Source organism: Brienomyrus brachyistius, chromosome 14, assembly GCF_023856365.1.
Source record: "Brienomyrus brachyistius isolate T26 chromosome 14, BBRACH_0.4, whole genome shotgun sequence".
NCBI classification, from domain to species: Eukaryota; Metazoa; Chordata; class Actinopteri; order Osteoglossiformes; family Mormyridae; genus Brienomyrus; species Brienomyrus brachyistius.
The window spans coordinates 22,200,880-22,215,933 of record NC_064546.1 but is presented as its reverse complement, the minus strand read 5'-3'; the positions used below and the strand labels follow the sequence as shown (position 1 = coordinate 22,215,933).

Genomic DNA, 15,054 nt, shown 5'->3' with positions numbered 1-15,054 from the left:
GCCAAGTTTCCCTGAGGGGCCCTCCTCCGATGCTTTCCAGGTCCACTTTTCCATTCGCTCGCCCCTCTCCCCCCCCCCCCCCCGCTCGCCTTTCATTCCCCCTACCTTCCAGCCTTGATATCCGATGCCTCTCTGCTGCTCGGGTTACGGTTTTTACAGCCCGCACGGCCCGGCGCTGTATACATTCCTCTCTCCTCACTTTACCCCCCGATTACTTACTGCGGCTTATTTTACCACGGTCCAGATGAAAGCAGTTCAGATGAAGGAAACACAGTCAGACTGTTTAGTTTCTCTAGGTATGAGCCATCTCAAGAGCACATTGTGTTCCGTTTGCTTTTTTAATAAGGAAGAGAGAGAGCAGAGAGAGAGGGCAGGAGGGAGGGGAAGAACACGCTTTTTTAGAAAATGTTTTAAACGAACCAAGAGCCACTCTGGTCTAACTTAAGCTGCAAAAAAAAACTACATTGAAGCAATGTCTAAAGAATGCAGAGCCTTCCGAATGGCCTCCTGGACACAGTGGAATTATGGAATCCAGCACGGCATGCTGGGACAGACCCCCGGGCCCCATTCAAGCTGGTGCTGGACATGTCGGGGCCACAGACAATGCCAGACAGCCGGACCTTGACCTGGATGCACTTCTCTCGGCCGTCGGCCAGGAGTGTGGTAGGGAAGGATGGAGGATGGGGCGTGGCCACTGTGGGAGGAGGAGGGGCATACCTCACACCGTGTGGGTGCGTTCAGCTGTCACACACCGACCAGGGCGGAGCTATTTAAAGCAGCATGACTGTGTGGAGCAGGCTAGGGCAGCATGTTAGCAGCAAGGCTGTTAATTCTGCCACCTCAAATCCCGAGCAGGGGAGCAACCAGGCCCTACACAAATCAGAAAGAGAGCACAGCAAGACACGCTGTCTGCCCATCCCCTGCACAGCCAAGCTTTCTTGCTGAGGATCACTGTGATTATTTTGACACTTAACAGGTGGTATAACTTTACCAACATACATAATCGACTATTTTTTACATTAGTTTTACTGTAACTGTAACCATAATAAAAGTGATTCATATTAAGAGTTTTATTCAACAGTAGTTGACCTGCTGGGATTTGAACAAGTTAACTTTGGATGGGGGTCTGCTTCTTTTAACCGCTAAGCCAGTCTGGCCCCATCATTTATTTTATTGCTAAATGAACAAACATGTGCGAGAAGCACGGAAATCTGAGCTGAACGCAGTCTGTTCCAGGTGAGAGTGAGTACAGCAGAATATCTGAGGGATGGGCCTTTCACAGGGGTCAAAGGTGACAGCGATGGCATACACATTAGCACAGGTGTCCCCGCTTTGGCTGACCAGGGTGGACTCTGCTCTTGCTGCACTTTGAAACGTCTGAGCAAGCAACCAAGCCTGAATGACCTCAGTCAGGGAATTAATCAGCTCAGTCCAAAGTTGAAATGTTTGCTTAAAATGAAAAGCTGCGCAGGGACCAGACTGTGCCCCCCCCCCAACCTTATAACCCAGGAAACAGGTCTGTTAAGGGGGGTGGGTGCCCCGAGCGCTGAGAACAAACGGTGGGGGGCATCGTGCCACTGAATGCCCATTGAAATCCCACTCAGTGTCTGAGAAGCGGGACCATGTGCGAGTGAAGTGAGAGCAGCCATGACAAGGGGCGCTGAAAAACAGGGAGCCCAACACAGTCAGGGGTAGGGCTGGTGGGCTGCATGCACTCACCCTCCTGGGGCCGAGCCTTCCCACCCCAGGGTTGGCACTCCAGCTCGACGCATTACAGGCGCCTGTCGGCCTCCTTTCCTGACAGACACCCACAAGCAGCGCCAGATTTACACCCCCATCGTGGCGGCCGGGTGGGCAGCTGCCGGCTGCAAGGCTTCAACGACCTACACCTAGGTCTCAAATCCACAACCTTCTGCAAGTTCAGGAGGGCAGAGGAGTACTCCACTATCGTGCCTGAGGTGCTGGCAAGATTTTGTGACAAAATCGGACTATATGCAGAATAAAGCAGAAGGATGGACCACAATATACAGAGAGTGGCACAGCCATTAAAACACTCAGCATTCCAAGTCCAATTAGAGATCCTGGTTTGTTCGCTGGAGTGGTGTACTGGACCTGCTCACCATACACAGCAGAAGTGACACAACTAATGTAGCGCTGACAGGAATCGGGGTGTGTTGAATTAACACTAGCAGCTGATGTACGCAGTTCTACTTAAAAAAAAAAATTAAGTTCGCTTCAATGCAGTAACGTCTTGTTTTGTTTTAACGGTAATCTGAATCTGCAAATGAGGGTTTAGACGTACCTGTTTACACGTTTACAATCTTTACAACCTACTGGACCGGACCGTCAGAAAAATCTGAAGTGATTGATTGAAGAGTGTAAATTCACTTCGCGATTTGACTAAATTCTAAAGCAGTGACATTACAGCATATCCTTTTGCAATCGGCCAAGTGCCCATAAGACAAGACACAGAAAAAAGTCATCCGTCAGATATATTCAGGCGTCTTTAATGTTATTATCGCATTAGAAAAGTACTGTGGAGATTTTCCCGTTCACACAACGTTGTTTTTGTTTCTTCTCGGTGGTTTAGACAAACATCTGCTATAGAAGAGCTAACTATCTCCCAAACCGCAGCGGGAACCGTGGCCAAAATACACAAAACAATCCCTCCAGATTCAGAACAGGCCGCCTTTATATCAAGCATGGATAACATTTCACATGTTTTTATTAAAATTAGTTAATTCGTAATTCTACACCCGGTAGATAGCAAAAAATCCATACAGTTTGCACAAAGACCGCATTTCCCTTCTCAGGATCCGCTACAAAGTTAAAACCAGCACGACGTATTTATCGTTTTAGACGCATTTTCTCTGTCTGATCACAAAACGCGACGGTGATTCGTAGTCCCTGCAAAATGCTCGTTTCACCGAAGGAATGGAATGGAACGGGCGCTGCTTGCTAAGCGTGTGACCAGCGCTGTCACGACCCGTTATAAAATATGCCAGTCTTTTTATACATTTGGATTAGATATGCATGACAAGAGAAAGCTCCACTGGGTCATTAACGGTCCAGGGGAGGAGGGGGCAGTACGCACCGATCCCCGCAGGTCAGTATGTATGGGGGACACCCGGCGCAAGAGCTAGCACCCCCCACAAGTGACTATCCTCTGGCAGGTGTTTGGAGACGAAAAGCTATTACGGCCGTGAAGTCGGGCACTTCACAAACAGGCAAATAAAGCCCCCCCTCCCCTTAGTGGACGTGAATTAAACGGGATACAATGTTTCATTCTGATATGATGCTGGCGTGCTGTAAGACAACATCGGGCTTTAAATAAGAGATAGCCCACGTCCGTCCCACCCCTGGGGGCAGTCGATGTGTACAAACAATGAGAACACCCGTAGACAAAGCCGCACCGATTCCTCCCACAAATTCCACGCTTTGTCACATTCACCCATCAACACAAATAAAAAAGCTCGACAGACAACGTGCGCGGGGAAAACCGCTCGCAAGTCCTGAGCCTGAGCGTATCCGGGCGGAACAATGCGCCCCTGTGCAAGGCGGGCGGGCGGGCGCACATCTGGAAAGCTCGCCTCCAGCGCTCCTCCGCGACCACAGCTGGGTTGGCATCGCTCCGCTGGCGTACACGACGGTGCCGGTCACGGAGAAACGTGTCAAAATGAAAACGAAAAGTCCACCTCCCTTCATGCCTCAAACCCCTCGTCTTATCTTAACGCCACCGACATCATTGTTTTTTTTTGCAGCGGTTGTAGTGCGTAGTACTGAGAGTAGCGGCGGCACTGCTCCTGCTGAGACTGACGCACTGAAATTTCCACTAACTGGAAAGGAGCAACGGAAAGGAAAAGCACCATTACTGCAACATTAAGAAATTTGTAAGCAGTCATTTGACAGGACAACGGTGTTCATGAACCGCAGAGAAATAGGGGACGGAGTGCGCCTATGTGTAACCCACGTAAAGGCAAAGATCCGTTGTCATTCAACTTGCATTTTGGTTACTACAAAAGGAAGGCTACTTCGTCGGTGCGGGAAACGTGGAAACAAGCGCAGACCGCTGTGCTGAGACTGAGCCACGTAAACAAAGCACGCACATACAGCCAACAAGCATGCAAGAGGACAAAAAAAAATTAAAGTTGGCCAATTATCCAGTCTATCTATGGGAGTTGTGGTTTCTAGCCTGTTTCCAAGCTTGGTGGCGGAGCTGAGGCGCGCAGCGCATCCGTGAAAATGACAAGCGACACTTTGCTTTTTCTTTATTTTCGCACAAATGACACGACGGGCGAGGCGAGCGGCCAGTCCGACCGTACCTTCATCTCCTCGTTGATTTCCCTCTTCACTGGGTGAGCCGGTTTCCTGCTCCTTTTATTTTCCGGGGGTCTGCCCTCTTTCTCCATCTCTGCCATTTTCCCCTATTATTTCTGTCAATATTTGCGGTGGTGGGCAAGCCTAGACGGGTGTCAGGCGGCGGCGGTGGTGGGGGGGGCGGGGTGGGGGGGCGTTGGGGCTTGGGGGGGTGTCTCGGAGGGGGCCGCTTCAGAAGCGGGCAGCGGCGGCCGTCAGTCGCGATGATGATGCCTCTGGAGGTCCGCGATGCCCGGTTAAGTCAGCCATCTTCTGCCGCCCGCTCTCCAGTGTGTGCGCTGGCGAGCTGGTGAGGGCTCTTTCTGCGAGCGGCCGAGGGGCTGAGAACACCCCAGACAGGGGGGCGGGGCCTCGCCGGTAACCCTATCCGAGGCGCGGATCCCGGCGAGGCGGTTTCCTCCCACTTCCCCGCGGATACCGTTTCACTCGCTGTTCGCGCTGCCGCGCGTCGCGCCTGAATGGAAGCAGGTTCTCGCGCCCGTCAGTGGTCGCTAGCAACTGTCGTCGGCGGGTCCGCAGCTCCTGGCCTCTGAAAACAAGTTCTCTGTGTTTACATATATGTATACACACACACTTAAAGGGCATTTGTGAGGCACAGTGTGCAGAGGGATGTCGTCAGGCACAGCCGCCTGGCCCCCACAGTGCTCTCCAAAGGTCTCCCAGCAGCGTCCTTGGTGTCACCATGTAACCACACAGTTCCCCGGTTGCGTCTCACTCTCTTACAGGCTGTTTTTCAAATGAACCAAAGTGAACAGGGCCCCTGTCTCAGTGCCAGCAGTCAGGGCAACTTGTATCTGCAATCTAAACCCCGTGGATATTTGAGCTTTCGGATCCCTACTAGGCATATAGAATTACAATATTTCAAAATTTCAATATCCATGCAGCTATTCCCAAGTGAGCAAACAAATAGGAAAACAGCTACCGTAAACTCTCCACATCACAATAGATTTTGATCACTAATCAGCCGCATGTGATGCATGAGTGATGCGGCAGTGTGACCCCAATGATGCTTCCCGCAGACACACGTCTTTCGCACAGCAGCTGAACACATGAGTCATTCTTACAAACACACTGAGGCAGACACCCAGCTTGTGCTTCTTAACCCTTCTTAATGACCATAATCATTTTCATCTTCATCATCGCTGTGAAGTGTACTTGCAGGAGGATTAGCATGAACCCCAGCCACACACTGACCGCAGTGTCATCAGGACAAAGCCTGCCCTTATGCAGCCACACAGGCAGCTCTGCCTAGGAAGGGTACCCATTCTCTCACCCCATGTCAGGCTACCAACCCTGTCTGTGGAGTGGGGGTGGCAGAGGAACACACTCCCATTGGGGGGTGGACCATTGCATTGCTCTTAAAAGATCAAAGTTCCAGATCAACAAGCCAACACATCAAGGCCCCAAATCCTGCAATGTCAGACATGCACACACCGTGTAGTGAGAGCAGGCAGGTAAACGCTGCTTCAGAATAAACAATGACAACCCACCAAGGACGGGCCTGCCCGCCTCATATAGCTGTGGGTGCCACGTTCTTCAAACCAGATTTGTTTTCTACTGAATTCAGTTCGACAGCATTTACCCGCGCGGATCATGAACAGAGAAACAACAGCAGGACTTCAGACTAAAATGACAGATAATGCTCAAAGATGGAATGCTGGGTGCCACAGAAGGTGGGGCTGGAAGGCGTCTGCCAATCCCAGAGCACCGCGTGTCGGCGTGCGTCGCGCCATTTCCAGCACGGAATACTGAACTTCATTTGGAAGGTAATGTTACAAAGGAACTAAGAAAATACACAAAGCAGCCATGTTAAGAACATCATCAGAATCGGTTTTGTTGGCCAAGTACGGTGACAATTACAAGGAGTTTGACCTGATGTTTCGATCCAATGCAAACAAGACAATAAACATTAAATAATTAAAGTATTAAATAAACCATACTGCAATACTGCAAATAGTAAATATATACAGCCACAAAAAAATTAAGAGACCACTCTATATTTTCAAACCAATCTGCATTTTAAAATCCTGGTTTGATCCTGGTTCTGCTGGCAGAAGGCTACGCTGAGCAGCAGGTTGCTTCCAGGTTCAAAGTTTCTAAGACAGCAGTACACAAGAACAAGGAGTAGCAGGAGATACTGGGAATGACCAGAAACCAGCCAGGTAAAGGACGGACGGGACATTCTAATGATAGAGATGAGCGTTAACTTATCAGATTGTTTCTCATGAAAAGTATTATTCACAGATATACACCCATAAACTGAGAAATGAGTGAAACAAAACATTGTGCTCTGGTTCCTCGTGTTTTCTCGTGGCTGTATGCACTAAATGTCCATACAAACTAGTTGTAACCAAAGTGAGTCAGTGCATTAGATCGCTAATGGTTGTGCAACATTCAGCATGTAACAAAAAAATGGAATACAGCATTACATGCTAAGCCATGAATTACAATTTCACAGTGTGGCTGAGGCAAACTTTTTACATTAAAGTTAGTGCATTAACGAAAGAGATTTCTGAATGTTACGCAATGTACACTGTGTGTCAAGATTAGCAATATACACAGTACTAAGTACTGAACAATATCACTGCTCTTATCCTGTTTTGGGGGATTAGGCATAAGTATATTAATCTTCAATCTGCCAGTGCAGCATGTTATGTTACATGGATGGAGATCTATGTGATCTATCATTGAGGAGCATCACAGCCCTTGGAAAGAAGCTTCTCTGTGCCTTGTAGTTTTCACCCCTGAAAATGGAACTGGCCGGGTGTGTTGGGTAAGTGGTGACCTTCTTTGCTCTTTTCCTGCACCTGTTGTCGTGGAGCTCTTCCAGAGAAGGGAGGCTGCACCCAGTGGTCTTTTCTGCTGAGCAGATGATGCTCTGAAGTTTTGCCTTTCCCCTCGCAGTGCATGAACCAAGCCAGACAGTCATGGAGGATGCAAGGACAGACACTATGACAGCAGTGTAAAACTGCGGCGGCAGTGCTTGTGGCAGTTTGAATTTCCTCGGCTATCGGAGAATGAACATCCTCTTTTGGATCTTATTGACGATGGAGACAGTGTTGACCTCCCATTTCAGGTTTTGTGAGATTGTGGTCCCAAGGAATTTGAATGATTCTACTGGGTTTATCTCCGTGCCACTGATGATTAGGGGAAGTGCCTGGCGGGGTGGTCTTCTAACGTCCACAAGCATCTCCACAGTCTTCAGGTTGTTTCTGCTGCACCTAGAGACTAGCTGGGTCACCTCCTGCCTGTATGCCGATTTATTTCCATCTTGTATGACACCAATTAATACAGTGTCATCTTCAAACTTCAGAAGGTTTACAGATGTGTCTCCAGAAGTACAGTCATTTGTACGTAGGGAGTAGAGCAGTGGAGATAATACATAGCACTGGTGCTGAGGGTCAAGGAGTCCAAGGAGATCATCCCCAGCCTCACATGCTCGCGTTCCCAGTCAGTCAGGAAGTCAGTAATCCAACAGCATGTGGCACCAGGAACAGTTAACTGTATAAGGTTCGTTTATAAAAGAGATGGGATTATAATACTGAATGCAGAATTAAAATTGATAAACAGGATCCTGGCTTAGGTTGCCAGTGGAGTGCCATCCTAAACACAAACTGCAGGGGGTCTAGCATGGAGTCTGTGATGGATTTCAAGTAGACAAGTACCAGAGTCTTCGTAACTACTGATGTCAGGCTGACTGGTCTGTAGTCATTCATGCCTTGAGTTCTTGTTTTCTGGGGAACTGTTTTGATGGTTGAACTTTTGAAGCAGGCAGGAACAATGCAAAGGTTTAGGGACTGACTGAGGATGCTTGTGAATACTGGTGACAGCTGATCAGCACTATACTTCAAGGCGGCTGGAGATGCTGCATCAGGGCCAGATACTATCTTGGTTTCCTGCTTCTTGAATAGGCTGTTCACCTCTTTTTCACAGATAATGGTGGAGGTGAAGGCATTGCATGAGGACAATGGCTGTATGATGTGTGGTTTGCATGAATGGTGAGCAGGTGACAGGCCTGGGAAAGCCCTTTCAAAACGGCAGTAGAAGGTGTTAAGATCGTTGGCAAGTTGACGATCCTCCGTGGAGGGTGACAGTTTCCTCTTGTATTATCTCCACACTGAATAGCAGTGGCTAGCTAGTAACTTCTAGCTTTTTAGAGTATCTGTTTTTGGCTGTTCTGATCCCCTTTTCTAGCCGGCATTTGGCTTTTTGGTAGAGGGCACAGTCTTCACTCCCATAAGGCTGCTCTTTCTCAATACTGGAATAAACACCAGGCCAGTAAAAATAAAAAAATAATGAAAGTAGATTCCCGATGGCAGAGAGCAAACGCATCACTGCAGGATGACTGAATGCCCGACCAGGGAATGTCGGGTGGGGATATTCCACCTGCCTCTCAGCCATTCTCTGCTGAGGTGATACACGGCACTGGGGGGGGGGGGGGGTTGTGGTTTATCAACTATTCAGTGGTCTTCCTGTGTCAAATAGGAGTAGCCCCAGGTCTAATTTCATTGGAAAAATCAGGAAAAGGCTGTTTTCAACATTCAACCACTGAAGAGGCTGACGTTAACAAGATAAATAAATAATAAATGCCAATCAGAGGGCTCTGCTGCAAATGCCCCTCCCCCACAGCTGCAAAGGACCTGCTGAAAATGAATTTGACTCCAAAGTATTTGGTAGCCAAAAAGGATTAAAATTAATGAGCAGACTGAAGAAACTCAGATAATTATTCCCGTTGTGTGAAGCCAGATCAGGCCTTTCCACCTCATGGAGAGCGTGGTTTAATCATGGGAGTTTAATTCCTCGCTCACGTGGAGTTTACATGGCAGCGGATTAGGCTGAAGGCGTTGTGTACAGGTCAGCTTCACCTTCCCGTGCTCAGCACTCCTTCTTTCCATTCATTAATCACTGCATGTGTGGCGTTTCTGCGTTTGCGTGTGTGGCTGCACACGGCGATGTCATCATCCTAAGCGGCGTAATTAGGAGCGAATGTGTGAAGGATATGCACTCCCCAGCAGCCTCCCTTCACCCCCTGCTGTGGGAGCAGCCGGCGGCTGGGAGAGGGGCTGTACCCACACACACACACGCGTGACGCGCACGTTCAAGCAGGCAAATGCACAACACATACATAAAACACAATCGCCTCTCTTTTTTCCAGGGTTCACTGCTAGTGTTCCCTGGATACAAAATCTGACTGGACCCAGACGGAAAGATCAGAGGAAAGTATGATGGAGAGCCTGGAACCCCAGAAGCATGACTATCATGTGAGGCATCATGACCATCATGTGAGGTGTTCGCATCCCAACCTGCCTGTGGAAAATGAACGCGAAAACCTGGCCTGTCCAAAGTTAATACTGGCGAGTTTCTGCCAAGCGGGTGCAAAAGATCAAACCAGGACAGAGCCCAGAAGACCCCAGATAGGCATCTGACAAATCTGAGCATCAATCCCATCAGCATCAATCTGAAGATACATTTCTTTCATCATACATTTCAAAATCAATTTAGATTCACATACTGATTAAATTCCACAGGGCAATTCACTTCAGGGATCTTAATCTTATTCAACAAATCCTTCATTTCAGTGATATTTTTATTACAGTCTTATTGAATAGTAGCCCAATGTTTACATCAAATACCGAAGAACAGTGGTTTTGTAGGCCATATAAGCAATAGTCCACATCTTTTGTTGGGGGAGGTTAATGTAGATGATACCATTTCAGTGTACTGAAATAAAGCTGCTGTTTCTACAAGGACTCATGGTCCATCAAATGGGCAGCTGGCCCATGACAGACAGCCATGGTTTGGAAAGACAGAGAATCAGCATGACTTAGAAGAATCAGAACAGTTCCCAAGTACCTGGGAGGTTGCATTGCCATGGTAACATAAAATTCCACATTGGCTACAATGTACTCTTGGTTATTGTAAAAGGAACAAAAAAGTTTCACAAAGATTTGCAATCCTTTAGCACAAGCAGTCAGGCCAAAAGTGCACAGAGAGTGGACTGTGGTGAAATTCATCTGCTGGCAAAGTAACAGTGATACTCCTGCTTTTGAAAGGCTGAACTCTGCACTGACTCTCCAGAGGCAAATTTGATTGTCAGGCACTGATACGTAAAACATAATCCGGAATCAGGCAAAATCATTATTAAAAGTTGGAGACAAAGCAGCTGTTGTTTGGGTCAGCTGTGCTGCAAAATGGGCTAATTATCAGTGTCCTTTTAAAGACTGGCTCAGAGCAGGGGCCTCTGAGCCGGAGAATAAGCAACGCCGAGCATAAATCATCGTGTCCATATCAGCAGTGCACAGACTCCCAGTCCTCCCAAAACAAACAGACCCAAGACTGGAAAACCCACTCCAGTGCCGTCAGGGGTTTAGGCTGGCTGGAAGAGAGCGAGAGTGTGTGCGCATGTTACGAGGTTTGAGGGAGTTTCGGAAGCACCGTGCAAACCCATCCCCTACAATGCCTTAGGGACACTGCACGAAAAATATTCATAAAGCATTTTTAAGTCTATCAAAAACTTTTGTTTGAATATGGAAACCAAATCACACAGGTTGTCGTTTTGACTAGAACACAAGTCTTTATGAAAATATATTTCCGGATGCGAAAAAAACACACACAAACAAACAAACAATAAAATTTAACGAAACCCCAAAATATGCACGATACGATTCGTATAGCGGAATCCCAGATCCGGCGTTTCCCGGTGACGCTGGCGCTTCACAGGTTAAGCTTTGCGGCATGCCGAATTCCAGTTTGCTAAAGATGGCGGCCTCCATTGAAATGACACGATACTCAGTAGCGTGTCAGTATATGCAGTAATTTATCGCTGTAGCGCTACTTCAGCAAAATTTTGATAACGGAATAGGTTCTGCGGGTTACTTACAAATTGGAATTCGCTGGCTTTAAATGACCGTAGCAGTATAGAGCATGTTTGCCCCAAAATGTCACTGTGTATGTGACGATTCAAAGGAAGCCCTATGATAGACAGCAGCGATATCTTCGCAATATCTAACAGTATCTTATATTTAGTACAATTACTTTTGTTATTTACATTTTAATCTGGACTGTCTCATTACTTAAAGGGGTATATATTTATGCTCAGCTTGCTGATGTTCGGCTACAGCTCCATCTAGAGCATTTAAAATTACGTAGTGGCTTTTAGGAAGACGTTTTATTACTTTCGAATGAGTGACTAAGAGGCTGAAGTCCGTGACGATGGCAGTGGTGCGAACCAAAGCGTCCTGCATCGGCCGTCTCTGCACGGCTCGCAGGAGCATCAGCCTGTTTCCTAGCACTTCACCCTCCAGCTGGAGCAAAGTAGTGTCGGATGCTGAGAAAATCGTGGGCTACCCGACCTCCTTCATGAGCTTGCGCTGTCTGCTGAGCGACGAGCTCAGCAACGTGGCGATGCACGTCAGGAAACTGGTGGGGACTAAACATCCGCTGCTGAACACCGCCAGGTACGGTCCGTTCTGCCTTGGCACTTCCGGTGGGTGTGGGTGGGCCGGTGGGTGTGAAGGCATCGCCCCTTGGTGCTTGTTACGGCCAGGCTGATCGCAGAAGCGAGCTGCCCGAATATCACAGTCTCATAAAGTGCTGCAAGACAGCTATCACCGCAATATTACGAATTCAGCCTGTCGCATAAATTTCCAGGCAAGTCGATGCACAGCAGTGCTTACACTATAAGATTTTTCAGTTCAACTCCCATAGAGTCTTTAATTAATTTAAAAACGCTGGTCTGTTTTACAGTGCTTCATTTTAAGCTGGACTGTGCTGTCAGCTGTTGTTTAGAAGTATGTTACATGATTAAGGTAACTGGAGACCTGGATGCAAAGTTTCTGTGAGTTTTCTGGAAGCCCCGAGTCGCTTCCGTGGTTTGCCCTGTCACTTAATTCCAGTTTGAAGCCTGCTGGATTTGAACAGATATGGGCTTACCCAATCGATAGCCGATATTACGCGGTAGCCACATTTTCATCTTTTAAACCCTTAAACCAATGGTGAAGTCCGTGGGTTTTACACGGAAACCGCTACCTTAAATCCCAGATCTCCAGTCCGTCTGTTTGCTGGGTCGGTCACCCGCAGTTGTGGAAGGTGGTCACCGCAGTTTCGGTGGCGGAGAAACGCCGTTCTCAGGTCTCATGGGAGGATCCGCTACTTCAGGCATCTCCTGTGACGAAGTACTTAACCCAAAATCCCTGCGTGAAGAATAACAAATTGGTGTTTTACAATGGTAAAATTATATTCTGACACTTTATCCAAATGCCATTTTTGTCCATTTAATAACATGGATATTTTTTTTTTACTGCTTAGAAATACTGAGACAAGGCAGTTGAGTTCTGTTTCTCACACGGGTGACGTTGCTTATTGGGACTGCAGCACAACTCCTCTATGATTCAAAGTGCTGACCACGAAATCACAACAAAACGGTGTCATGTGCCCCTTCAGCCGTCAGAGAGACACTGCCAATTACAGGTTATATCATTATAATCCACACTGTGTCGCATGCTCACTGTCACATGACCTGGCTAAAAGGAAAGCCGAGGCAGGAAATGAGGTCATGGCAGGCAGGTGGTCAGAGGTTGATGGAGCGGCAGCCCAAGCCACCACCGCCTCGCCGTAAGCTTTCATTTCTACAAAAGTGACATTCGGGAGTGGTGGTGGTCTCCACAGTGGTACTTGTGGCCTGCTGGGAGAAGTTCTGTGTGTCCTCCAGGCCCAGTGCCCTGCGGGGAGAGAGCCGCAACTCGATCTTGCGCGGCAGACCATCGTGCTGGAAACCGTAGCCCAAGGGTGTAATAACCTATACGGCTAAATCCGATATCAGCGTCCATTTTGGTGTTGTAGCATCGGTGAAGTGGCCCTCTGACAGTCTGGGCCCTCACAGTCACCCGGCTCATGTTCCCGCCTGCGCCTCTGCCCCGAGACGCCACACAGACAAAAATATCTTGAGCCACAGACAGGCGGCTGCAGCCTCTCCGCTCCTCTCTATGCTCCATTCTTAAAAAGCACAGCTCCTTCCCACAACGCCATGGCTCTGCTCTGTAAGCATGATATCCACACGACCATAGGGGGGCGCAATATTCAGGGTGCTGGCCATTTGACCAGCTAGGCTAGACGTGAAATACTCAGTAGAGAGTTCAGGTGCTGATGGAGGCTGTGCGTCTCCTCAGTACTATGGCAGTTTTTATGTAGTGGTTTCAGAAGACAGGCTGTGGGGACCCCCACTCAGCTTTTCCACACACCCGGGGGGACCTGCAGAACCCGAGCCGGAGTCCGGAGGCGGCAGGGGCAGCTGGCACCTTCTCCTGTGCCCTGCACAGTCACCTAATTCACACCATCCCAGTTGATGTTGGTGTCTACAGCATTTTCATGTGTCACCAGCCCCCCACCCCCCCCACCCAGTTAGAAGAAAGATGTGACCCCCCCACACTACATGCTGTAACACCCAGAAAGCAAGAGGCACATGGGCACTTTCTCAATTATACTGAAAATTATATTTATGCTCTGGTGAATTTTAAATAAATTGAGAAAAAATCAATTTTCTTTCAGAAATGTGCTCTGTGAGCTATGATTAGATTTCAGCCGTCAAAGGGGACTTGCCAATTCTCACATTTATCTAAGAATCTGCCCACTGCGTCTCACACACGACATGGCGACCTGGAAGCTGGTGGTAGAGCGGGGAGGCGGGGTTGCCGGGCCAATGGAAGGTAGGGATGTGGTTGGTAGGGCCACAGGGAGGTGAGACTGTGGGGAGGCGGGGCCTCAGGGAGGCGGGGCCTCAGGGAGGCGGGGCTGGCTGCCCATGGCCTGTTGATTGCGCTGCTTGCAGTGTGGTTGTTGCTCCACTTGTTCTGCGACCCCCTGTGGCCATTTCCTTAGCCCGGACCCAGCTAATGGGGGTCAAGCCGGAGGAAGCTTGGACAAGTCCTTGGGCATCATTTTTTATTGGGGGCCACTTTGTTGGAGGCTGGAAGCGGCTGACCCCGGGGGTCAAGCCTGCTGCGACTCTGCTTTAACGTGCCCCCTGTACGGCCTGGCTGTCACTCCTTATCAAATCAGACTCAGTTCTGCTGCGTGTTCCCACACTCCAGTGTCACCCAGGAGCCAGCCTTTTATTTACTGGCTGTTGCTAAGTGACCCGATGGACTGAATTACCAACCCCCCCCCCAACCTGTTGTCTACTGCTTGACAGCTGAGTTGGGCTGTGTGCATATGTATGTGTGAGAGAGACACTGCCATGTGTGTATGTGTAAGGCACTGCTGTTTGTGTGTGACCCTGCTATGTGTGTGTGTGTGTGTGAGAGAGAGAGACACTGCTACCTTTCTGTGACACTGCTGTCTGTATGTCTGTGACCCTGCTGTGTGTGTGTGTGTGTGTGTGTGTGTATGAGACACTGCTGTCTGGGTATGACCGTGCTGTGTGTCTGACACTGCTGTCTGTCTGTGTCAGTGACACTGCTGTCTGTCTTTGCATGTTTGTATCACTGCCGTATGTGTGTCTGTGACAATGCTGTATGTGTGTGTCTGTGTGTGACACTGCTGTATGTCTGTGACTGCTGTGTGTGTTTCAGTGACATGGCTGTGTCTGTGTCTCAGTGTCTGTGGCTGTGTGATGGCCTGGCTGATGACATGCTTTCTATTGTCCCCTGTGCCTCTTATGTCCCACCGTGCCTGCTGGTG

At 48.7% G+C, this 15,054-nt stretch overlaps 2 protein-coding genes and 1 long non-coding RNA gene across 3 annotated transcripts in view; 1 reads left to right on the top strand and 2 right to left on the bottom strand.

The window, feature by feature from the left end:
* Nucleotides 1-4,481, bottom strand: part of sobpa (sine oculis binding protein homolog (Drosophila) a) — a 38,788-nt gene extending 34,307 nt beyond the window's left edge. Inside the window, 1 exon segment of the mRNA XM_048973880.1 lies at nt 4,323-4,481. Within this exon segment, the coding sequence (XP_048829837.1) occupies nt 4,323-4,418 (96 nt within the window). The 5' untranslated portion in view covers nt 4,419-4,481.
* A 6,629-nt stretch (nt 4,482-11,110) lies between these two features.
* Nucleotides 11,111-15,054, top strand: part of pdss2 (prenyl (decaprenyl) diphosphate synthase, subunit 2) — a 24,332-nt gene continuing 20,388 nt past the window's right edge. The window contains exon 1 of the mRNA XM_048973882.1: nt 11,111-11,834. Coding sequence (XP_048829839.1) covers nt 11,590-11,834 — 245 coding nt within the window. The 5' untranslated portion in view covers nt 11,111-11,589. The remainder of the gene's footprint in view (nt 11,835-15,054) is intronic.
* LOC125707025 (uncharacterized) overlaps nt 11,815-15,054 on the bottom strand; it is a 10,086-nt gene continuing 6,846 nt past the window's right edge. Inside the window, exons 3-4 of the long non-coding RNA XR_007382163.1 lie at nt 12,406-12,569; nt 11,815-11,941 (exon numbers count right to left, since the gene is read on the bottom strand). This is a non-coding gene — a long non-coding RNA (uncharacterized LOC125707025). The remainder of the gene's footprint in view (nt 11,942-12,405; nt 12,570-15,054) is intronic.